The following is a 26,734-nucleotide window of genomic DNA, read 5'->3' as shown; positions in this document are numbered from 1 at the left end:
CTATATCTTGGACATTGGACACCCTCTGGGCTCTTACCTTGGATAGGTGCAGCTCATTGTCTGGTGATTATCTGCTCAAGTGTTGAATACGTGACAAAAAAATGAATATTTTCACATGGATACTTTTTCGACTTTGTTATAAGTGGGGGTCTGACTGTATAAGCTATTTTTGTGGCAATCTTAGAGGAGGAAAAAATATAGACAATATGCAGTAGAATATCATTCACCCTAAGAAATTCAGATATTTATAAATATATAATTTGCGCGTTATATGCAAGAAATTAGAATAAATGAAATTTGCTAGAAATATTTTAGAAATTTTTATTAATAAACTTGATAACATCATCAAAACAAATGCGCACCTTAAGAATGTTCTGGGCACATTCCTCCAGAGTATTAATTTTAACCGGAATGTTTTCATGCGTACATGCATGACCTGCTATCCACCATCGCAGCACATCGATGCCCAAAGCAGGAATCTTCTTCTCCTTGGAAATGAAAGAAAGAAAACTTTATCTTTCTGACATAAATTAGTTAAAATTTTCGTATATAATAATTAATTTTCGTATGTTTACAGTATGAATGAAATGAAATACTTTTTTATTGGTCTTGTGTGCATGTCCTTATTCCAGGAAAAATTTATATTAGCATTAAAAAGAAATGCCCCAAAGAAAATTAAGAAATAGCACATGAATTTAAAATTGACTTATGAAATTTTTATTCCAATTTTGCATTTCCTTAATATTGGTAGCTTAAAACAGTTAATCTCTGAAATCACTCTACTAATCAATATGATATTAAAGTTATAAATTATATTTCATATATAGCGAAAAAGCCTGCTAAAAAATTTTGTCTAAGAAAAGGATAAAGGCTTTGACAATCTGAATTTCAAAAATATGTTACAAAAATTTATTGCATATGTCAGAAACAGTGCGAGTGTGTGTGACCCAATCACTGAAAGAAAGCTACCAGTAACACGTGTAAATTATCTTACACTGATTTCATATTTTGAAGAGCAAAACCTCTTCAAAATGTTTAAAAAATTCAAATTTGATTTGAAAGAATAAACATTTTGTTTGAAAATAGAAACTGGTATTTTTCCCAGTTAGAGATTAATCAGGGGCTGATTAATTTAATCTACATATTTAATTACTGCATTTAAACTTAATTGTAAGATATTGTTGTTAATTAAAGAGATATTTTGTGCACAATTATTTTCTAACACCTATTGAAAAGGTTAATGCTTGTAAGTGTAATTAGTTTTTGCCATATTCTACTAGTTAAAGCCTTTTAATGATGCCCTAAAGTATTTCTTTGTACCTCTATATCTTGAATAGATTGTGATGGAACAAGTATCCAACTTGGGCAGGTTTTACTATATATTACCACCTTATTTGCGATCCAAACTTTATAGTAACAAAAAAAAATTTGCATAGCAAACTTCATGGCAAAATAAAAAAAGAATACAAACAAAACATTTTAACAAACTAGCGAAATCACAGTCACATATATTAAGCAACAAACAAAGAGTTGTTGATGTTAACTGGGACATATACCAGCAAATTCAAAATATAAAATGGAAAAAAAAATTACCTCACCTTTTATAGGCAAAAGTGATTCTGAATTTTTATCTTCAAACTGGCTGCAGTAATGAATGCTTAAAGGGCCCTTTGCACACTAGGAATTTCAGGGTTAAAAATTCCCCTGGAAATTTTTTAACTAATAGAATGTAAACCCAAGACAGAGTTAATTTTTCTAGGTCTGTGTAATATCATTAGTGTATGCTTCACTTGACTATTTCAACAATTATCACTGCCATGAGAGTGCTATGGGTGTATGACTGTTAGTACAAGGATTAGATAAATGCAAAAATTTAATGCTTCAATTGAAAATGTCCAGTGTGATATCTAGGTCTATGGTTTAACATTATTCTAACTTGGTGCGAATGTTTTTTACAGACAAATGATTGATCATTTTTCCCAACTCATTGAAACAAAGGGAACAAACTTTTGGTTTGAATTAGAAGAAAATGAAATCATGTCAAGAAACTTGCAGAAACAAGTATGTGTTAATTTTATTTTATTCATTTATTTTTTGGCTATTAGTATGCTATTAGCAGTGAGTATCAATCTTTGTTGAACCCATACATATTTTTTAAGATTTTTTTTTGCAGTATGTGTATTGGACCCATATACCTCTGACCCAGGTATATTAGAATGTTGAAATTCTTAATATTCCCTTCTCATTAATTAGTGCAATTCATTAATCTTGGATTACAGATAACTAAACTTGAATCAGTGTTACTCAGTAACTAATTTAGTTAGTAGTCTATTAGACGAATGTTTAGTTATTTAAAAAGGGTTAAATCTCAATTACTTAAAAAAAAAAATTACATTTCTAATCATTAATACTAGTACAACAATCTAATTTTGTTATATCATCAATACTCACCTACTGTACCAAAGGATGCTCAGATATATCCCGAGTTTAATAAAACCCCATTTGTCCTTATCAGATTCTTTCCTGACATGAAGGTAAAACAGAAATGACGATAATATAACCAGACACATCCACCTCCTTACCAATCCTGTGGCCAGATACAGTGATACCTTGTCTAACAAAGATAATTCTTTCCATGATTCATTAGTTGAAATGTGATTTTCTGTAGGTTTCTATTGAAAATCATTTAATTTTGTCTTGGAACTGTCTAAAATTTCAACATAATTTTCATAAAACACTAAGAAAAGCACTGTAAAAAAATAGAAACTGTACAAAGGCTACTGAACAAAGATAAACAATTTTACTATTGGATGAAAGAGGATTTAAAGGAAGATGAAAACTGAACATCTTTTTAATTTCACTATGTATGCTATGCAGTCGAGTTAGTAAGCTGTAGTGAAACAAAAAGTAGGTTAAGGGATATGTGATATAGTCAGCTCATTTTTCTCACACACACATGTAGATTGAAAAGTCAAGTTCCTAGAATGTTCAGACTGTTCACTTTGGTATCAAGAGTCTTACATTACCATTCAAATTTAAGGTTTTTTTTTTTTCTTTTCTTTTAATGTATTTTCTCTTAGCTTAATCATTCATTTTACATGAAATGGGTTCAAAATTCTGGGAAAAAAAGATGTATCTGGAAAGCAATTCTGAGGTTGAGATAAATTAATCTGGCTGAAGTGATGGTTAATCATTGTATTCATTTTGATTGGCACTAAAATTTAGCTCATGTCGCAGCTGTTTATGTTAGCGCTTGCATTCATATCAGCTGAAATGTTTTTTAATTGAAGCAGTAAAACATCTGAAAAAACATTCGTAGGTCAAAAATTTGTAAGCAGAGGCATCACTGTTTATGAAAGAAGAAAAATATGCAGATCACTGCTGTTCAAACTCTGTAATAAACTTTAGGTCCCAGTCTAGTTAGCCCTTGTGTGCAGAAAATGACTGTGTGACAAAAATTATGGATGATCATGATTCAAACTAGCATTTAGTCTTTTGAAGAAATTATATCAATAAAAAATTAGTACAGTGAAACCTCCTATAATGGTCACCTCCGAACAACAGTAATTTCTGAACAATAGCCACATTTTCTTGGAACAAAAAGAATCCCATTAAGGTTAATCTCTGAACTAGGATTTCTGAATAACAGCCACTTTTTGGGCATGAAAATAAAAGAAGAATGATGATCATATAAGAAAAATAGCCCTCAATATTTGCTTTAAAGGAGTTTTTCTTCCTTGAACCTTACACGTATAAAAATATGTGAAGAAGTCACCAACGAATAAGGCGAATACACAAAAAATACGAAACTTCGAAAATCTTGTTCAAAGTTGATCTACTCTTCCATAAAAATATTTATGGATTCCCTGTATCACAGGAGCAGCTCAAGACAACATTTTCACTTGTGCGAAAAATCGTTTTGCCACTTCCCTGGTGTGTAAATCACATCAGCAAAAATGATCATGAAAACTCCCCGGAAGATGAAGCATAAAAAAATACAGTTTTCTCAGAGAATCATTTCATCTACAGTAATATATTCATAGTTTGAATTTCACTAACAACACATTTTATATTGCAATTATTTTTCCCCTTTACCACTGATTTGGTACCTTTCCTGCATCTGTGATTGTCTTAATGCGGTCTGCAGCCCCGGGGTTTCACAAGCAATTGCTAATGGGTGCGCAAGATTTTTCAGGCAAAATTGATGCCCACTATGCAATGCAAAATAAATGTTGGGTGGCATTTTATGGATATTTGTAATTTTCTTTCCTCACAAATACTAAACCTTTTACAACAGCAACCTCCCAGTAACAGCCACATTTTTTTGGTCCTGTTAGTGGCCATTGTTGGATGATTTCTCTGTACAAGATAATTTTATATATATAGAGTGCCAATTAAGGAGTTTTGATTCATTTCAAAAAAGAATTCATATTAAAACTTTTTGAAATATTCAATTGTCTGTATAATCTTAGCTTCAGATAACTTATACTTTTTTGGTTGCTAAATTAGCATCTTGATCTCTTTTTAGTCTTTTTATTGGCTGCTATGGCTGCTATTAAACTGCATATGCACCTTATAAACATTCCTCTGAGGAATTTCTAACCAATTAGTGCATATTGGAAAGTTTATATATTTATTCATCTACATAAACTTCACTGCACATACTGTATTATTTTCATTCTCGGAACAAATGATTATTGTCCATTATAATCACTTTTTACGAACATAGCTTGCTGTTCTAGTAAAAGGTATTGACAATTACTTTATTTAATTGACGAGTTTTTTTTTCTCAACATATGAGCTTTAATTGGCTCTTTTACTTACGATTCTTGACAATAAATGTGAACAATATATTGTTAAAGAACTAGCGATACAGCTCCGAAACCATATGATTTAGGAGATGCAGTAAAACCTCTCGATAACGGATACCCGTGGGACCAAAGCTTTTGTCTGCTAATGGGGAGTGTCCGCTATTGGGAAGGTTCGATATTCAGTAGACTTTCACATTTATATGATGTTCGGCTTTGGTTGTAATTGGTTCCTATGTGTTACTGTGTGTAAAAATTATACACTGGTGGTAATGCATAATCATCGATCGTCTTGATAAAGAATCATTAAATTTTACTACATTTATTACTCTTAACGATGATAACGCATAATTTCCAAATAAAGTCTGATAAATATGTAAACATTTATAACCTTTCTAATTATTTTTTCCCATACATGATGCGTGCACTGCACGTATTGTGCAATAAAAATAATAAAATTGATTTATTTCTTATGATATCTGAATAATATTCTGCACAGTAACCAAGAATATTATGATAAAAATTAAAAAACATTTATCTTTATATTTATTCATTATTATATCACTCCAAGATATTTTATGTTTGTGATGCCATTCAAAACTAGTTAAATTTAAATGCAGTATGTGAAAAAGCTCTGAATTAGAAAAAAAATCACAAATATTTTATTTTCAGTTTGGTCTTCCAGATGGTGACTATGTGAAAGGGAATGATATTTTTGACATATGGTTTGACAGTGGTATAAGCTGGAATATTCTACCTAGTAAGACTTCATACTTCTATATAGGCATAATATAATACATACATTAGATAGAATATATTGCAGTGAAATTTTGATTTTCTGCTATCAAATGAAAAATATTGTTGCAGAGGAATCATCAGCATGACACTTCATAAAACTTATGACTTTGCTGAAATTTTTTGAAATCTATGTAGCTTTTTCTGCCACTCATATAATTATGTTTTTCATATCAAATATGTAAATTACAGATTCCAAAGTGGCCGATGTTTGTATCGAAGGTGTTGATCAAATAAGGGGCTGGTTTCATTCTTCCTTATTAACCAGTATTGCTACAAGAAATTTACCTCCTTACAGGTATGACATGAATGAATGGATGCATATGTGAGATGCGGTTCAAAACTAAGGACTGATTATGTATAGAATTATCTGCAGATCAATCAATTAAAATAAAAAAATTAAGAAAATTACAAATGTATTAATGGTTTCAAAAGTTAAGATGTTTACTTTATTTTTCTTCATAATCACCATGTCATTCCAAACACTTCTTATATCGTGAAACAAGCTTCTTCAAACCTTTTGCATAAAATTCTGCTGCTTGGGATTTTAGCCAGTTTTGCACTGAGATTTTTCAGCTTCTCACTTTCCTCAAAATGTGTAGATGCAAGTTTCTGAGATGTCGTAAGAGACATCTAGGTGCGAGGAAGGGACTATAGGGGGGAATGATAAAAAATCACCCATTTAAATTTTTGAATTGTTTCCAGCCATGAGCGGACATGCATTTTCTTGAAAGATAACAATTCCTGAGTTCATCATTCCCTGTCTGTTTTGAATGGCATGGCACAGTTTATAAAGTTTTTCCACACTGGGCTTGTGATGCGATGGTTGTTCCAGGTTCCATAAAATCAATCAAAGGCACACCTTTATGGTTCCTGACAGGGCCAGCTTGGACCTAGTGGCGCCCAGTGCAAAAACAGTAGTCAGCATTCCCGCCCCCCTTCCCCCCAGGCGCGAATCCAGAGTTATGTGTCGGAGGAGGCAATTTTTGCTAGTCATTACTGTCATGTAAAATACCGGACAAATTCATTCTACCATATTATCAGACTCTTGGTGTGGTGATAGTCCCCCATTGCCCCCGCCACCTCTTGGATATTAAGGGACAAAGAAGTCGGAAAAGCTTTCTTCCTAGAATGGGATACTGCTATTTAACTTGTAAACAAGCATAAAAACCCAACTTGTTTGATTTAATTAAGAGATTTAAAAACAAAAAAGAGCAAAACATCACACACATTTACGCAAGTACTGATCACAATGGATCTATCTTCATACTTATTTTAATTAAATTTTATGGTAAAATTCGTGTAGTGCACGCATCACGTAAGGGCTCTAAGCTGATAATAAAAATGGTTAAATTAAAATGATATTTCCGTACAATTTCTTCCATATTTCTTTATAAAACTCATAAACTTCATTTGAAATTATCCCTTTCAGACCCAGTACTGAGAAATGGAAGGGGCAGGCAAACACCAGCTAAAGCACCCGGCCCTTCAGCTTGGGCAGGCCCGTAACTATCCTGAGGCAACTTGGGCGGTGCGCCGAGCCGAATGGGGGGGGGCGCACTTGTAATACCTCCTTTTTCTAAGCATAACCATTTCAAGGAGACCCCAAGAAAAGACTGTCCCAGAGAAAGCATGCCACGGCCTTGGAAAAGAGGCAGGTTCGTCTTAAGAGCATCATGGGCCAAGTGGTTTTTCTGAGGCCCTTCCTAGTAAAGTCTAGAAAATTTTAACTAGATATATATATCATTTTCGTGAAGCCCCTCTACTCTTGAGACAGTGGGCCCATGCCTTAAGACGGCACTGGGAAGGGGCTGTTTTTTCTGTCTGTAGATTTTTTTCTTTTTAACTTCAATTAAATTCTTTTTAACTTTAATTTCAACGATAAGGCACAATTCTTGAAGTTTGACCTGAAAATCAATGACGATAAAAAATTAAAAGTGAAAAGAAGCAACTCGCACGTTTATACATACACAGTCTAAAAGGATTACTGATGATTATGCATAATCACCAGTAAAAGTGATAAATGTTGCGAAATTTGTCAAACACTAATCGAGATGATTGGTGATTATGCATTACCGATATGCTTTACCGATTCAACGCATTTACCGTAAGGGATGCATTTAATTCTATATTTCATTAGCTTCAAAAACCGCATTTCAAATATACGAAGATACATATCCGAAATTTCTCTTATTCGAAATGGATTTGCAGCTGCCCCCCCAAAGCAGGGCGACTTCTACACTTGTACAGAGCGAACTATTCTGAAAAAAGATTTCAATCTATGGTTATGAAAAGCTCAGCTAATCGTAGCTTCCAACTGTTCTTTCTACATTTCCTTTTAATGGCAACAAAAGACCACTCAATTTGCTCCTGGAAAAAAAATCTCACATTTCTCTCTTTCCCTAAAACATGGTCATAAAAATCACTCTAGTTCCCGAAGTTCTTTTTTTCTTGTTTCGCGGTGTGTGCCAATCCAAATGTGCTCCAATATGTTTAGTATCCAATACGTTTTTCAAATGTTTTCCACTGTGCCTCAAATCGTGATACATAAGCCTACCTTACAGGCAGCTAGAATTCACACAATGATTCGTATTCCCAAATAATATATAACATAGTGGAAAAATTACATGTTTTAATAAACTGCCACTATTTAATAAATCTATTTGGTGGGATGTATCATCGCTCTTCCATCTAGTACCTTACCAAGGTGCAAAACGATGTCGTGAAGCATATTATGGGGACAACGATCCCAATGGAATAAAGCAATACATATTTTGCACCTCAAACTTTCGTAAGTTTTACTTTAGTTTCAAAAACAGAAGTGTGATGGTGCAATTGCACCGGTCGCACTGCCTTTAGATCGCTCCTGGTTCCTGAATACAGTTTCCATGAGATTTTTCTTTGAGACCGTATTTGTTTGAATTCTTTTTGGTTTACTACATGGATTGTTGTTTTATCTCTTAACGTATGAAGTCCACGTTTCATCACTAGTGACGAAACATGGAAAGAAATATGTTCAAAACAGCGGAGAAAAGCACATGCCATTTTTTGATCTTTGTGAGCTTTTTTGATACCCATCATGCATGCTTTTCGATCTATAGCTTAGAGTTATAGTCACGATTCTCAACAGCATTCTACTAGAAACTGCTGTAAATGGTAGAAAATAATTGTTTATCGTAAAGTGATGATTTTCTTTCACTTTCACACGCTCAACGATATCGCCATTCCAGACACTAAGTATGCCATTTCTGCTCATCGTTTACATTTGAACAGACACCATTACCTCGCTTTTCCTTCACTCATTGGTGTAGGCCCTATGTTTCACACAATTGACGGTGAATTGCATCAGCATTATGCCCTCCCTCTTGCATTTAGAAATCTAATTACTGATCAAATTTCACAACTGGCAGGATTTGTTATTGCCGCACTCATTTTAACACTTTCTTTTTTCATACTTTCACTATTTTACTTTATTTTTACTTACTTTTTACTATTTACATTTTCATACTTTTTACTCATTTTAACACACTGTCTTTCGAAGGCAGATGACAATCAACTGATGGCAATATGGCGATTACATTCCCAACACACCAGTTTTACACTACTACGCACGTGCAAACCAATCAGTATAGCCAATCACTTTTTATACATAATAGGTCCTTAATTTTGAACTGTGCCTCGTGTATATATATTTATGACTTCAATAAACAATTAGTTTTAGATTTGTTTTGGTACCTTAATCTATTAACATATTTGAGATACATAAAAGAACGTAGGGTTTTTTCCTTGACCATTGTGATGAAGCTGAATGTGGTGGAGAGCTGTGCTTGTTCATTCAATTGATTTAAATGTCTTTTCATTTAGATCCAGCGTAAAGTACAGTTAACATTCAAAAATTTGGACAAACTCTTGACCTGAGGAGTGCAGAATTGCTTGGATATTTATGTCTACTTGCTGTATACAGGGTATTGCCTTGAAGTGGCAACAAACTCAGCGGGGGGATATTAGGCATCAAGAGGAACAGAAATTGCCATAGAGCATGCTATCGCAAACCACGTTTAGTCAGTGAAAATTACAAAAATAGACGTTGAGATTACAGGAACAGGCTGTCGGCACACCCGATAATTTTAAGCACGTCCAACAATCATTACTCCATCACTGTCAGCTGTGCAATGACCTTCGCGGCAGCAACTTTGAACAACTCCTGTAATCATTTTTCTTTGTCTACTTTCTGGCATTTAACTGTGCTGCACAGGCTATATTGTAATCATGCTGTCAAGCAAATGGTTTTTGTACTTATTGTACTTTTTATTTTGTACACCACAAGATATGTGTTGTAATCATGCTGTCAAATAAATGTTTTTTCTACTTATTATTGTTTTATTTGTCCCTTGACATCACACCCTTCATAAGTATTTTTGCAATTTTCACAGACTAAACATGGATACCATGTTCTATGGAATTTTTTGTTCCTCTTGATGCCTAATATCGCCCCTTTGAGTTTGTTGCCACTTCAAGGCCATACCCTGTAATATTTAACTGAAAATGTCTACCTACAGTCCTTCAAAGAAATAAAAGCAAACACTAAGTAGAAAAGAAACTGAAATTTTAATGTTCAACTAAATAAAATATTTCTGCAGAATTTTGGTTCAACTGAATGAAGGAACATGCCAACAACAAATTTGAAAGTGCACTCTTGAAGTCAGTGCTGGAAATCTGAAGGAACCAGATTCTCTATAGCCCGATTTTTTTTTTAAATGTCAACTGTAATTGGTAATTTTTCCATGGTTTCCCCATCAACTGAAAGAAGAGTTTCCTCGAGGCAACATGCTGTTGTTTATCATTTTCTTCTTAATGTCATCCCAATGCTGGTGGCTGCCATCATCAGCAGGTACCTGAATTGTGTTTATGAACACTGAATTAGGAGAATTTTCGATAGCTACAAATTTAAGATTTTTCGATCAGTGACTAAGGATCAAAGCATGTACTCATGTTTGTTTTTTTATTATTATTATTGCTTGGTCCCTTTGGATGTTGACTGATGTCTCATTATTATCATCCATGAATCTAGAATGCTTTGATAGGACAAGAGTTGTCACAGTTATCTGATCATTTGTCATGCTCATTTTTATTGTTAGTCACAGAATGGAGGGTCTCAACTTCTTCAGTGAGGATCCTCATCCAGTTATGCTTCGTAGACTCTCTCTAATTGCAGAAATTTTGATTTTTATACATTTTATACAATTCATTCTTTCTTTAAAAAAGATGTAAAAAATAAAATCTTCACTTGCTATCTATTTTTAAACCAGAATTTTTTTATCTGGGTTGAGTGTTTTAAGTGTAGATTAGCTTCTTATAATTAAAATATACAGTAAATGCTCATTATAATGACCCCCATTGCCCTGTCGAAAATGGACGATATATGGAAAGGAAAATATATATAATAGTCACTATGAGAAAGCATTTGGAACTCATTCTACTGACCATTGTAATGAAATTGTCACAATAACATGGGGATGTTATAACAAGCATCGACTGCATTACTTATTTTCACTATCTAACAGTCTTTTCCTTTTTTGATATTAAAAATTAAAAAAAAATTGTAAAAGACCAATTAAATGATGGAAATCATAAATTGTAATTTTTCAGGAAGCTTTTTCTTCATGGTTTTACAACTGATGCTGATGGCAAAAAGATGTCTAAATCTAAAGGAAATGTTGTCTCACCAACTGATATCATTGAAGGACAACAGGTAATAATGGGAAGCTGTTGAGATAAACAGCTCTAACAAAACTTCCACTGCGTTGTATAATTATTCTGGCCACATAAACATCTTAACAGATCAGCAATTTAATTTATATAAATATTCATAAAAGTAAACTTTTTTTCTGTCATTATTTTTTTTTTTTAATCTCTAACTGGGAAAAATACCAGTTTCTATTTTCAAACAAAATGTTTATTCTTTCAAATCAAATTTGAATTTTTTAAACATTTTGAAGAGGTTTTGCTCTTCAAAATATGAAATCAGTGTAAGATAATTTACACGTGTTACTGGTAGCTTTCTTTCAGTGATTGGGTCACACACACTCGCACTGTTTCTGACATATGCAATAAATTTTTGTAACATATTTTTGAAATTCAGATTGTCAAAGCCTTTATCCTTTTTTTAGACAAAATTTTTTAGCAGGCTTTTTCGCTATATATGAAATATAATTTATAACTTTAATATCATATTGATTAGTAGAGTGATTTCAGAGATTAACTGTTTTAAGCTACCAATATTAAGGAAATGCAAAATTGGAATAAAAATTTCATAAGTCAATTTTAAATTCATGTGCTATTTCTTAATTTTCTTTGGGGCATTTCTTTTTAATGCTAATATAAATTTTTCCTGGAATAAGGACATGCACACAAGACCAATAAAAAAGTATTTCATTTCATTCATACTGTAAACATACGAAAATTAATTATTATATACGAAAATTTTAACTAATTTATGTCAGAAAGATAAAGTTTTCTTTCTTTCATTTCCAAGGAGAAGAAGATTCCTGCTTTGGGCATCGATGTGCTGCGATGGTGGATAGCAGGTCATGCATGTACGCATGAAAACATTCCGGTTAAAATTAATACTCTGGAGGAATGTGCCCAGAACATTCTTAAGGTGCGCATTTGTTTTGATGATGTTATCAAGTTTATTAATAAAAATTTCTAAAATATTTCTAGCAAATTTCATTTATTCTAATTTCTTGCATATAACGCGCAAATTATATATTTATAAATATCTGAATTTCTTAGGGTGAATGATATTCTACTGCATATTGTCTATATTTTTTCCTCCTCTAAGATTGCCACAAAAATAGCTTATACAGTCAGACCCCCACTTATAACAAAGTCGAAAAAGTATCCATGTGAAAATATTCATTTTTTTGTGAAAAAATTTCGACACCATAATCTGGAATTGTCCCTTACTAAACAATACTGGTTTACCCTTGTCAAAGCGGTTGGTTGACGTGAATTTAAAATTTGTTTTGTTTGAACAATCTATACAAGAGAATGCAGGGATCAGTATTTGTATAAGTGTTGTTCTGCGTTGTGAGTTGCATGAGTGACCACTAGGCTTTCGATAATAATGAGTGGGAGGTTATTCCAATTGGTTATTGTTAGAGGAAAAAAAGAAGCTAAATTTAAAACTAGAGATGGGAGGAGAATATTCTCTGATAATAAGAATATTCCCTTGAATGTAAAATTTATAGAATATGTCATTTTGGGTAGAACTTGATTTTACTACTCAACTGAGAAGCTTAGAAAATTTGTATTATAAAAGTTCAAATGCCTCAACAAGATGGAAAAAGTCACAAAATTTCAATAACGTGAGAGCTGTTTTGTTATCACATGACGAAGTAAATTTACAGTAAAAATGGGTTCACAGGAACAAGATGATTCTTCATGCAGTGCTTGTAAGAGTAATTAGAGAAATGTCGAGAAGAGAGCTGCTTCTGACAGTGAAGTTCATATTCAATTCAAGGTTCCAATCTGGAAATGATGACTACGATTGGAGGATTGACTTGTGCACATATGTATAATTGAACACTGGATGTTCTGGCAACAGCGTTTAATTTATCTGGTTGTCCGGGCTAGATGCCGTTGGATATAGCCAATTTTAAAAACTCTGACATCATGGACTTTTTCAGGCTATACAAGATAAACGCACATACACGACACATTCCAACATACACCAATTGGTTAGAAATTCCCCAGAAGAAACCTTTACGAGGTGCTTGTACAGTGTAGTAGTAGTTAAAATGACTGCTTCCGGTTGTTCTAAAGTCACGTTGATAAGGAAAGAAATAAATTCATAGAGCCTGGATGGGGTACTGAATTTCCTTTGCTGCTATGTGCTCAAAGATATTGCAGAATGAAGAACTGGTTGACCTGAAATTATGGGAGTGGGAAAATGGTTCTGATCTATGAACAGATATCTATTTATAAATCAGGACCATTTTCACACCCCTTAAGTTAATGGAATCATGTTATGATTTTATTTTTAGATGAGTTTAAGGAAATGTTGAAAAGTGTAGTCACTGATTTCTACTGCATAAAATTCGAGAACATAATTCCTTTATTGTTTCTTTAGTATTTTGGAAAAAAATGATGGCACACCAAAGGTTCTATTAATTAATTTTTTTTTTTTTTTGTTAATTTTTCTCTATGGGTATCAAACATGCTTTCTTACATATGATCAATTCATTTCAGCATCACTCATTATTCCTTTTCTATTTTCTTAATGGAAGGTGCGTAATGTTCTGAAATTTCTGCTGGGAAGTTTGCACGAGTTCAACTATGAAATAGATGGTTTGAAATACGATGAAATGAAGCCCCTGGATCAATACATGCTCTATTTGACCAGAAATTTTTTTCATAAAGTATGCATTGAAATTCTTTGAACTAGTTCTTTTCCCACTCTTTTATTTATCCATGTACTTGAAATTTATCCACTCTTAAAAACATAGTTAGCAGTACTTCAGTGACATGTATACTCTATCCATAAGTAATGCATTGGAACTTCGGTATACTAGCACAGTTTGTTCTACAAACGTGCTCTTAATCCAAAATACTTGTGTATCAAATCAAACTTTCCCATAAGAAAGAATAACTTAAATAATTTTTTCCACGACCATCTCACTCATGCCAACCATGATTCTTTTTAAAGATAAAGTACAGATTTATTTGTTTTATATTGTATTTGTTTTTTTTGTGTGTTGAAGCCACGTGGATTTTTGAAATGATACAAAAGAAGCAGGGCTTCACTTTCAAGTCCCTGCTTCCATTAATTCACAACTTAAGAGTGAGAAAGACTTTGAAAGTCTTTCATGGACTTTTACTAAGAATACCACTCCTGTAGTAAGTGAAATCTTAACAAATAAAGCCAATGGAGCCCCAAACTATTGACAGTTTTCTATTAATATGTATTGAATAAGATTTCTTTTGAAAATTAGCCTTTCATATATGGTCCTGCAAGGCTCGACAGACAATGCTAATACGTAAAGCCTCTTTTAGACTAGTCCTCTTCATCTAGGAGTCTGGTGTTCTGCTATTAACGTGCATTGGACTCAAGTAAATACTCATATTGTGAGAAATCTCTAGTTTATCGATTCAAAATTAGCTTAAACTTTCAACATTTTTGTTTGTATTGTGAAACATTGCTGTTTTATCAAGTCTATACCTGTTAAGTTTTTGCTTGTCTTGCAAAACACTTGTAAAATCAGATACTCGTAATTCAAAGTTTTTCTGTATCTCATTTTGATGTAATCGTTTAGTTAAATTTCAGGTTAATAAATTCTGTCATGCACACTTTTTTTTATGATAATGTTAAATTTTTGCTTTTAAATTTCAGAAAATGTTATACACTCATACAGATACTCTCTTTACTTTATTTAGATATATTACATCATAATGATTGTATAAGTATCCACTGTGAAAGCAGTGTATAAGTTCACTACTGCAATGTTGAGATAGAGAAATTTGTGTTGTTAATATACACTCATTTGGCTGATTAATTAAAGCAACATACCACCAGGTTACCAATATGTTAGAACTCAAGATAGTTGATTTTTTCTTTTACCATATCCACTCATTTTTATCACATAGTTATTCCTCATGATAAAGATAATCAATGTTATGTTATATGTACATTCACATAAAGTACTATTCTTCATTTAAATCATAGATACAGGAAGATTACAATGAGATGCAGTTCAAGAATGTCGTTAGAGAACTGATAAATTTTTTCACGAATGAAGTTTCAGCATTTTATTGTCAGCTGATCAAAGACAGGCAAGTTTATAGAAACATTATTTGACAAATACTATGTTGTACATAGTTTTCTTCTTTCCTGTTGTAAAAGTAAAAGAAATGTTTTCATGTCAATCAAATGCCTGTTGGAGCAGTTTTGCTATAGTTAATGATAGAGTCAATACATTCATTGTTGCAATTTGATTAATGAAAAATGGTTTTAACACACCAAAAAGTATGGATACTATTATAAAAAATTTCTTTTCCCTCCAGGTTGTACTGTGAAAGCAAATACTCTCTATCAAGACGTTCATGTCAAGCAACCATTCACATTCTGCTTGATACTGTAATTAAATCTCTGGCGCCTATCGTACCTCACCTGGCAGAAGAAGCATATAGCTACCATTCAAATGAAAAAGAAAGTGAGTAATAAAATAAATTAATAATATGTATATATATTTCCAAAAAAATTTGAAGTTACTCTTTTACATAGTTTTTCCCCATATTACGTGAGAAAAAGAAATAATCAAAATAAAATTTTAGTGGGGAAAAAATTAATATAACCTGATAACCACACACACAAGAAGTCTAGTAAATACAGTGGTGCTTTGCAATTTGGCCATCTATTTCCCTGTATATGTGCATGCATGAATTGTCCGGGAAGACTTATGTAGAAAATATTGTCCTTGCAATTCAAAATTGGTTCTGCACTGCAACGAATAAGTACTGCCATTGTCGTACACAGGGGTACCAGCTAACCCCTTAGGTTATAACCCCCTCCCTTGAGCCGAGATTATAGTGTTATTTTTCAGGAAAAACATATCCCCATCCCCCTGAGAAAATCCTGTGTATGCCTATGAGTACTTTTTCTTTCCTTTTATACTGAGCACAACTCCAGTCTATCGCCATGGGTAATTTACTGCCAAGTGTGTTGTGCTGCAAGTGTGAGTGTACGTACCTAACAGTCTGAGTGCATATATAGTGTTGTGTCTGATTTTTCAGTGATGTTCAGTATTTCACTTATGGGTATTACTTTTTCTTGTCCTGAAATAGATTTAATGTTTTTGAAAGACATTGAAGACACACAAACCACAAAATACACACACACAATGGCTTATATAACATAATAGCACCACTTTAATCGTGTCCCTCTGGATCGGACGGTTAGTGGAACACAAACCTGTTGTACTATTGTGTACAGTCCCTTAATGTACAGCCTTCAGCACATGGTACTGGTAGATATTGACTTTCCAAGTCACTCTGCAACCATGGATGTAACAGTTGTAGAGGTCACGGTTGTCAATTCCCCTTGGCTATTATAACAATGTACTGATTATCAGAGTGGGATGGAAACCCTTGATTGACTACAAAAGTGGCTCAAGAAAAAATCTCTACCTATGCAAGATATATTTTGGCATCCCCTGCTCTTTGTGGATCTACAAAGCTTTTTTTAGCTTCTCTTCTAGAGCGGCTCACTGTGCAGCCACATTGGTTGCACAGCCTAAGAGCTGCCCCTGGTCAACCAGGCAAAGTTCTCCAAAAAGTGGTTGACTTGTTTGGAATTGTTTCCATAACCTGTATATTTGCTGTAGTAGCCATACTCTATCGACAAGCAACCTCCACAATGGTTACATCCATTGTTGCAACGTTACTTGGTACGACAATATTGACCAGTACTGAGCATTAAAGACTCCACGTGAAGGAACTGTACACCTAAGTACCACATGTTTGGGTTCCACTGACTGTGGACTAAAGGGACATAATTAAAGTGGTGACATTATGTTTACATAAACCATCATGTACTTAAATTTTGGAAGCCAATGTAGTACAATATTAGCAAAAACATTTAAAATTTTTGTAGAAATATGCAGTTTTCAGCACTTATAACCCTTCAGGAGTTATATTATGCACTGTTTATACAGATGATCTGCATTTCCTTTTTATGCGTGTGCTGATCTCATTGTGCATCTTTGTGTTTAATCAAATTCAATATTTTTTTTCTTTTCCCCAAACTAACATGTGTCTTGATAAATGTTCATAAAATATCCATGGTTTTCATATATGACTAAGATTTTTTTTTAAATTTTGAACATGTTTTTCACACTCCTGAAAATCCATACAATTTCATCCAATTTTTTTTATCAGGTTTTCAAGCTGTATTTAATCTCATTTATGCCTATGATTTTCTTTGATATGGAAATACTTTGTTGTGAAACGTGAGTTTTAGCTCATGATTTTTCCTTTGACCTATTATTTCCCTCTATATGTATTGGTTCTTATACATTCAGGTCATATTGGCGTTTTCAGGAAAGATTGTTGGATCTTCGAACAATTCTTATCGAGCGCGGCATGTCCTGAAGCTGTTCTCTGGGCCCTTCAGCTTAGAAGTACTTTATTGAAAAAAGAGAAGAAATTTACGAATTGTGATTTATTTATTTCTGGCACCAACAAGACTTTGCAACATTTACAAGTAATATGTACACACTTGATGTGTGTAACTGAGTTTTTAATTTTACTGTGATGTTCCCACATTTAAATTTTGAGGATTACTAAATGTTGGAATAAACTTCAACATTTTTATGACAACTTTACGGTTGTTGCTTACTTATCAGTTATTGATTTCTATATATGGGAATCAAAGCTGGCTCTATCTAAAATATGTGCTTATATTTGAAATTCCCAAAGAATTGGTTAATTTTCCAAAAAATTACATTTTAAGCCAAAAAATGAAAACTAACTCCAGCTCTTTGGGACTACTACTTTTAAACTGCACATGAACCTTGTCATATTTCTCTATGAAATTTCTAACGAATGAGTATATATTGTTGGAATGTCCGTGTATATATATGGAGTGGATAATAGATAAGTCCCTTTACACTAAAACAGATTCACTAATAGGAGTGGATATTAGTGAGTTTCTGTCAGAGTACCGGGACTTAATATTATCCACTAGGGGGGGATATGTGGCAGTGATTCCAGTGCTGCCAAGGGGTAGTGGGGGACATAGGAGTAGGATCCACCAATTCAATATAGGCCTGAAGGACATTTGCTCCTCACTTGGGGTCACGTTCTTGGAGCTTTCCACATTTACCAATGGGTGGCTTCGTTGGGATGGGATTAATATGAATAGGAGGGGATCTGGGAGGTTTACAATAGGCTTAGGTCAGGTTTTTTGCTCCCCGACCACGTAGATGGGAATGTGGGTTAGTTAATAATAATAACTGTATTGACAGGGAATTACCCACCTCTGACTTGGATGGCTTTTCGATTGACACTAAATCACAGGACAAATTAAAATGTGTGCTAATAAATGCCAGGAGCTTGAATAATAAGAAAGATCTTTTAGAAACTATGATAGCTGTGGAGGGCCTGGATCTTATAGCTGTTACAGAATCTTGCGCAAACCATGGAGATGAATCTTCTTGCAAATCTCAGGATACGATACTTTTATAAGAAATAGATCGGATAGGAAAGGGGGGTGCAGTGTTGATATATGTGAAATCATGTTTGAAGGCTAGAGAGTGTAGCGTGCAGAGAAGTGATGTTGAAACTATATGGGTTGAGCATGGAAACAAAAGACGTCATAAATTTATTGTTGGGTGTGCTACAATCCACCGAATAGGCATCCAAAGTACATCGCTAAACTTCATGATGAAATTTCCTACATGTGTAAGAGTAAGTGGGTTGTCATACTGGAGGATTTTAATTACCTGGGTATAGATTGATAGAATGGGGATATGAAAGAGACTTTCTTAAGTTGGTGCTCGATAATTTTTTGTATCAGCATGTATCAGAAACCACTAGGGACAGTGCTATTTTGGATCCAGTTCTCACTGGTTCCAAGGATCTTGTTGAACATATTTCCAGTAAGGTTGATAGCAAAAGACTGGTACCTTGTTTTCGGAAACTAACTTTGATGTTTTGAGAGAAAGGTTACCGGAAGTTTCCAAAGAGACCGGTTGGAATCAGTTGGTGTGGTAAGTCAGTGGGAAGAATTTAGTACGAAGCTGGTCTCTTTTTTTGCATGCCATCATTCCCCTTGTTTGAAAAAAGGTGTTTGTACATGATGCCCCATATGGTTCACTGATAGCATGCATAACCTTTATCTTGAAAAGAAAAGAGCATTCAGAGAGTACAAAAGTGGACGAGGTGATCTCTCATTGTTTACTGATAAAAGAAGAGCATTGAAGAAAGCGATAAGAGATAGTAAAAAGGAAGTTGAATCTAGGTTGGCAGCTAACATTGGCTCTGGCCCAAAATAATTTTTCAGGTACAACAATAATGGATGTCAAGGAGCAGTTGGCTCCCTCTCGACAGGAGGATCTAGGGTAGAGAGCATTGTAGGTATGTGTAGTGCTTTCAATGACTTTTTCGTGTCGGTTTTCAATAGAGAATACAATATTCAATGTACAGGTGTTGCTTGGAGTTATAAAATCCTCTCAACGATATTCAAGTGGAAGACGTGGAGGTCCTAAATCTTCTAAGAAATGTATGTGCAAGCAAAGCACCAGGACCAGATGATATCTATCCCAGGGTCCTCAGGGAATGTGCTAATGAATTGTTGGGGCCAGTCGCACAGATGTACAGGAGTAGTGTTGCTGAGGGTATCGTCCCAAGAGATTGGAAACTTGCTAACATTGTTCCAATATTTAAGAAGGGTAGTAGACGAGCTCCCTCTCAAAAATTTTGGAAATTATCATCAAAAGGCAGTTTGTGAAGTGGAAGACGAGAATAATGTATTGTCGGATAATCAGCATGGGTTGAGGAAGGGGAAGTCATGTGTAACTAATCTCCTTTGCTTCTATGATCATGTGACTAAGGCTTTGGGTGAGAGCAAAAATGTAGACGTTGTTTACCTTGATTTCCAGAAGGCATTCGATCGGGTCCAACATGACAAACTCTTGAAGCGTTTGCACAAGATTGGGATTGGGGGCAACTTGCTGAATTGGATAGAATCGTAGTTGAGAGATAGGTCACAACAGGTTATGGTAAACAGAAAATTCTTTGATTGGACAGGCGTCACTAGTGGAGTTCCTCAAGGAAGTGTCCTTGGCCATACTTTTTCACTGTTTATCAATGAACTCAATCAGGATATCAATGGGGCTGTTAGCAAATTCACAGACGTTGTGAAGCTAATGGGGGTAGTCGGGAATCAAAGCGATAGGGAGTTGCTCCAGACTAACTTAACTTTATTCATGTGCCGATGCACTCGTTTCTCTTACGAGTTGAATGGTGTCACAATTCCAGATGCTACTGAGGTCACTGATTTAGAAATTCTCATTGACGAGCATTTTAGGTTTTCTGAACATTGTTCACCGGGGTTAAAAATAAATTGGATATAATGCTCTGTTTTATTTTCAAAATGGTGTCTTCTCTTTCTCCTAAAGTCATTCTTCAGCTTTTCCAAGGCTTAGTTTGTCCTGGACTGGAGTATGCTATAAGGTTTTGGCTACCATACCTACGGAGGGACATAGACTTGGTTGCACACGTGGCTTGAGTTATGAAGCGAGACTTTTATAAATCTCTCTTCATAATATAGATATAGTGTAAATGTTCAAAATTTTCAATGGTATTAATAGGATGGACCATGATTTATTAATTCAATGTCAATCAACTGCTTTTACAATAGAACAACAGTATCGTTTGATAAGGGACAATTGTAGGTTATGGTGTCTCAGGAAATTTTTCTCCAATAGGGTTGTTAATAAATGGAATAGCTTACTCCCGAGGGTAGTAAATTCTAACACAATTGAGACGTTTAAAAAGAAATACGATAAACATGTTGAGGTAAATCAAGGAGTCATCCATACTTAGAATAAGACAACCATTTTATGGGCATTGTATAATATTTTATCATGTATATATTTTGTTTATAGTTTTTTTTTTAGTTTTTAATTGGGTTGCTGTATTTTAGTATTATATGACATCCATATTTGTTATGGGCATCTTTTTCTTAGCCACCTCGTTGGGCTTTTTGCCTGTTTTTTGAAAAAATATTGTGATTGTGTACATTTGAGTTACTTCTCAATATTCTTTTAATCGAGTTCAATCTATTATTATCAATGTTGTGTAGAGGTTAAACAATGTACAATAGCATTCGTGCATCATGTATTAGAAGGGAAAAATAGGCCTTGCATTTATATTTGTAATTATATGTGGTGAACCCCTTATGCGAAGTTTGTTTCATTTTATTGTTAAGGTTTGAAGTTTGTTAGGAATGATTGTTATGTGTACAAGTAGTGCTGCCTTCTTACAAATTCGACAATTTGACATGCTAAGTTATGCTTTTGGTGTCATGAGTGAATTTTCAAATGTTGTAGGTCTAATTGTGTGCCTTTGGGAAAATTATGTTGCATTGAAGAGTCTACAACCCAAGTTATTGTAACTAAACTTTTCTAATTTTCTTCTACCATATTTCTCTAAAAAATTGTCAATGTTGGATAAAACATCAAAATACAGTATATTTGAGAGCTTGAAATGAGGGTAAAATTTTTTCAAGGTTGTGTCCAACTGCCATAGAAATCACTGTTTCCTTGTATTTGCTTAATATCAGTTGATCGTTGTTTGGTAGTTTTATGACAGTTATTGTTATTAGCGTACTTTTTTCAATTTTTTTTTTTTCTGGTTTGTTTTTGAAAAACACAAAACAGCAAAAAAAAAATTACTTAAGTAAGTGCTACAAGCTTATGAAAACGTTAAGTCTGCTGCTCTTAATACTGTATTAAATTAAATCTGACATCATTATCTTTGAAACATATATTCAAATTTAAAAAAAGATTTAAAAGATATTCTGATAAGTAACTCATATTTTATATTTATCAGATATATACAGTTCTTGCACACACACACACTTGTGATTGAACTAGTTGCTTTAATTAAGCTCGCTTTTGAGACATGTTTTGATATAAAGGCGTCAGTATGTTAGTATTTTTGAAAAAATTGTGATTGTGTACATTTGAGTTACTTCTCAATATTCTCTTAATCGAGTTAAATCTATTATTATCAATGTTGTGTAGAAGTTAAACAATGTAAAATAGCATTCGTGCATCATGTATTAGAAGGGAAAAATGCAGATGAAGTAAAACCAATTTTCATAGTTTTAAAGAATAATATTGATTATCTTTGCAAGAAACTGCATGGCTGGCATTTTTTTAGATGTGCATAATATTCGGAGTGTGGATACTGTTTGCAAGTTGATCAATACCATGATACTGATCCATTTTTAATGATAATGCCTGTTAGAGTAATTACAACTATTAAAATGGGGAAATCATTAATATAGAACCATATATTTTTACATGTCATCATAAAGGTTTATGTTATCTGCTTTAGAAATTTATACGTTATGATGTTTTGAGTTTATTTTTCGGTTTTTCAAGATTGTTTTAATCTTACATAATGTAATTTTCATGTATTTTAGTCATTTGTGGGCTTGTGAAAGTTTATTATGAATTGGAAAACCAAATTTCTGAAGTGTGTGTAAACTCATTTAGTTTGATAGTCCTTTACCGTGTAATGAGATATTCTGTTAAAGCTAATTTTTTCCATTCGCACATTTTAGGTTTTACAATCAGACGAGGACTCTTCCTCAGGGAATTTATGTGAAATATTTCAAGTTTCCAGAGTTTTTTATGGTGATAGTTGTGCAGAAGTTTTCAAGCAATGTAATGAGGATGTTATATGTGACACTATAGATGCTTCATTGGCTGGTAATTTAGAAATTCAAGTTTGACTGCATTTCAATAATAAATAACAAACTTTGTACACGTAACAAACTTTGACACGTTTAAAAAGAGATACGATAAACATGTTGGGGTAAATCGAGAAGCTATCCATACTTAGAATAAGACAACCATAAATATACATTATAGACATTGTATAATTTTTTATCATGTAGATATATATTAAGGAAACAGTTATTTTCCGGATATTATGTTTTCTTGATATCCCTGACTGAGAAAAAAAGCCATCTATATCTCTCTAGATATATATTGTTTATAATTTTTTTGATTGCATTTTTAATTGGGTTACTGTATTTTAGTAATATATGACATCCATACTTATTATGGGCATCTTTTTCTCAGCCACCTTGTTGGACATTTTGTCAGTTGTGGCCTTGTATTTGTACCAAATACTCAAAATAACTGAAATTTCTGATAACTCAATGTAAAGAGGGAAACTGTGCTAAACCAAACAAAAAAGGTTCAGAGGAATAGCTTAGCATAGTGTGGATGATTTTGATAGCAAATTGTGTACATATGCAATATATTGCTCAGACACAATTCAATTGCTCAAGACACAATGAAATTGGCTCATTTCTGTGGAGCGATTCTTCCAAACAGATTTTAGTTTGGTTTGGCAGGACCAGAACTCAGTATGGACCTGCCTTAATATAAATTTCCAGAAACACTACGACTGAACTGTATTTGGGGGGGGTGGGGCAGCAAAAAAAAAAGTCATTAAATTCATATTGCCTGAGTCATTAAATGGTGCCTAACTGGCTAGAACTAATTGTCTCCAAATTTCAGCCCAAAATATTGCCATCTTGAAATTCCACTCTTCAAGTGAATATTTTAGATTTTCTTACCTTTTAACAAGGTGGAAAACTGTGATCTAGTAGGAAATATCATTAAAAATATTATTTAACCATTGATTTATTTAAAATTTGGCGCACATATTTTTTGATTGCACTGCAACTAAGATTTCAACATGTCTAACTATGCCATTTTTCTTCTCAATACAAATACAAGGCTACAACAGTCAAAATGCGTAATTAGGGGGCTCAAAAAAGATGCTCATAACAAATACGAATAACATAATACAGCAACCCAATTAAAAATGCAATTACAAACAACAAATATACATGATGAACTATAATACACTACCCATAAAAAAATTATTGTTCTTATTCGTAGTATGGATAGCTGCTCAATTTATCCCAATATGTTTATGGTATTTCTCTTTTTAAACATGTTAATTGTGTGTAACAAATTTGGTGATGCTTCTCATAATATCTGCACTAAACTCAGAATCTTTAGTCGCATGTCCCATGGCAGCAGAATTAGGTTCTGACGAGACAGAACAATATGATTTACTACAGCTTTAGACTTGTGACATCAATGTAATTAAATAAAAAATGATTATATTAAGAAAATTATTCAGTTCATAAAATATTTGAGATCCATTCATAAAGACTTGTATTTTAATAATATATATGTACATATGTAAGTAATGATATTACTATTGAAGGTTAGTAGGATTAAAGATTTATTTTTATAAGATTTTTGAATGAGTTGAGATATATATATATATTGATACATGTTGTTATATATGGAGAAACGCTCCCATATGCTTCTTATCACAGCTGCATCATAATGAAGTGTGTCTGAGGATGGGAAATCGGGGACAGGTAGTAGGAGTGAGGGGGGTAGGTACAAACAAGTTTTATTATCCCTGATTGGATGAAGGGAGAGATGGGTCGTGGGGAGGAAAAGAAAAAGTGTACGCCCACACAAGGGGAAAAGGAGAGGTAGAATTCCTTGTCTCATTATATATGTATTTTTTTACTTTAAAATTTAAAATTATATTTTAGATAAAATTGAGTCGATAAAATCTCAAACTTCATCATTGCATAAATTTAACAGCTTTCTTTATTTTTAATCAAATTTTATTCAATTACATTAATGTCATGCTATTTTATCATGCGCACAAAGTGTTAAATATGCATTTTTTTTAAATTTGCAAAAAACTAAGTGTTAGAGATATGTAACATTTTGCAATGACAGGTTGGCATATACAATCAAAAACATGTGTACCAAATTTGAAATAAATCAATGATTAAATAATATTTTTAATGGTATTTCCTTCCTTAACCTCGTTAAAGGGTAGGAGACCGTTTAATAAATTTTAACTTGAGATGTGGAACCTCGAGATGACAATATTTTGGTCTGAAATTTGGAGACAATTAGTTCTAGCCAGTTTGAAACTACTACTACTAAACCACACATGCACCTCATTCATATTCCGCTGCGTAACTTCTAACAAAATGATACATGTTGGAATTTGTATGTACGTGTTGTGAACCTAACGTAATGCTTGTTATGTGTAGTGCTACCATCAATTTTTCTAATTGTGACTGAGGTGTAATGATTGATTAATTGTATCATTGTAGGCCTGTTGCTCTCTGTGGCAAGACTTTTAACAAGAGATCAGCCCGCGTTTGCTCCTGAAAAGTTGGAAACCACAAAAAACCAATTTCAGCCAACCACCATTGTGGCAATAGCGGGGTTCAAACCCAGGTCTCCGCGACGTGAGTCCATTGACCACCATAGGGGCAGCCAGTTTGAAACTGTATAATGACTTGGCATTATGAATTTCAAGAAAACATTTTTTTTCACTCTACCCTACTGTACGTGCACCTTGTAAACATTTCTCTTGGAACTAATGTATTAATGGTATCAGAGTTATATATGTTTCATGTTTGAAAAGTTGGACCATCTGTCTTCAATTACAAAAGTTGCAAAGGCTTCAATTTTCATGTTTATGTATAGAAGTATTGTGCAGATACTTACATAAACTTTTCAAGATACCAAAGTTTAAATGCATCTATATTTATACCAACTTCAGCTGAAGGGTTTTTCCTTTTATACAGGAAGCACTCCAGAAAACTATACCCTGTTATTGAAGGCATCTTCAAGAGAGATCTGCCCACGATGTCGGCGAAGTACGTCTCATAAAAAACAGCAGCTTTGTTCAAGATGTGAACATATAGTTGGGAAAATGGCCATGTTATGACATTAGGTATGTGGTTTTTCCCTCTTTTTTTTGTTAATTTTTAACGTTTTAGTGATAGTTGCACTTTCATAATCAATCGTAACTGTTGAAATCAACAAAGTTATGATTTATTCTCTTGAACAACGCAGCTCAAATGGTGAACCTCAAAAAATAAAATTTATTTAAAAAGGACAGGAATGTTAAAATTTTTTTCTTTAAATGCTTCAAAGGTGTATTAATATAATTTTATATGGGGTTAATAAGAATGGCAAAGGCAACAAATTAAAAAAAGAAGTCATTGAAATATGAGATCATGGGTATCATGGCCTTGTCTAGACAGTTCGAAACAAAATGACCAGCAAATTGAATTCTATGAAGTCATCAATATGGGAATAATTTTTTTTCTCTCTCACATAATGCGTTGATGGGACAAATATAGTTTTTATTGTAATTTTTGCAGGTATCCCCCCCCCCACCAATGAACTAATATTTATATGCACAGTATTCCCCTGCATTAGCTGGCATGAAGCAAGAAAGACTACTAGCATGCCGGGAATTTGAGTCAC

The 26,734-nt window shown here is 33.4% G+C and overlaps 1 protein-coding gene across 3 annotated transcripts in view; it reads left to right on the top strand.

The window, feature by feature from the left end:
* The window catches only part of IleRS-m (Isoleucyl-tRNA synthetase, mitochondrial), an 81,256-nt gene that overhangs the window by 24,883 nt on the left and 29,639 nt on the right, over positions 1-26,734 (top strand). For 2 of the 3 annotated variants that reach the window (XM_089232115.1, XM_089232116.1), the window contains exons 13-23: positions 1,959-2,061; positions 5,481-5,568; positions 5,796-5,901; positions 11,253-11,355; positions 12,139-12,264; positions 13,895-14,026; positions 15,331-15,437; positions 15,669-15,817; positions 17,684-17,865; positions 22,957-23,104; positions 26,047-26,195. In XM_089232115.1, coding sequence (XP_089088241.1) covers positions 1,959-2,061; positions 5,481-5,568; positions 5,796-5,901; positions 11,253-11,355; positions 12,139-12,264; positions 13,895-14,026; positions 15,331-15,437; positions 15,669-15,817; positions 17,684-17,865; positions 22,957-23,104; positions 26,047-26,189 — 1,387 coding nt within the window. In that variant the 3' untranslated portion in view covers positions 26,190-26,195. Of the gene's footprint in view, positions 1-1,958; positions 2,062-5,480; positions 5,569-5,795; positions 5,902-11,252; positions 11,356-12,138; positions 12,265-13,894; positions 14,027-15,330; positions 15,438-15,668; positions 15,818-17,683; positions 17,866-22,956; positions 23,105-26,046; positions 26,196-26,734 lie in introns of those variants that run through there. The other variant, XR_016192681.1, reaches the window with a different exon arrangement.

This window comes from Pholcus phalangioides, unplaced genomic scaffold, assembly GCF_987345545.1.
Source record: "Pholcus phalangioides strain wild (caught in Gottingen) unplaced genomic scaffold, Ppha-v1.0 ptg000005l_1, whole genome shotgun sequence".
Classification (NCBI taxonomy): Eukaryota; Metazoa; Arthropoda; class Arachnida; order Araneae; family Pholcidae; genus Pholcus; species Pholcus phalangioides.
The sequence above is the reverse complement of the archived record's forward strand: the minus strand, read 5'-3'. Positions and strand labels throughout refer to the sequence as shown.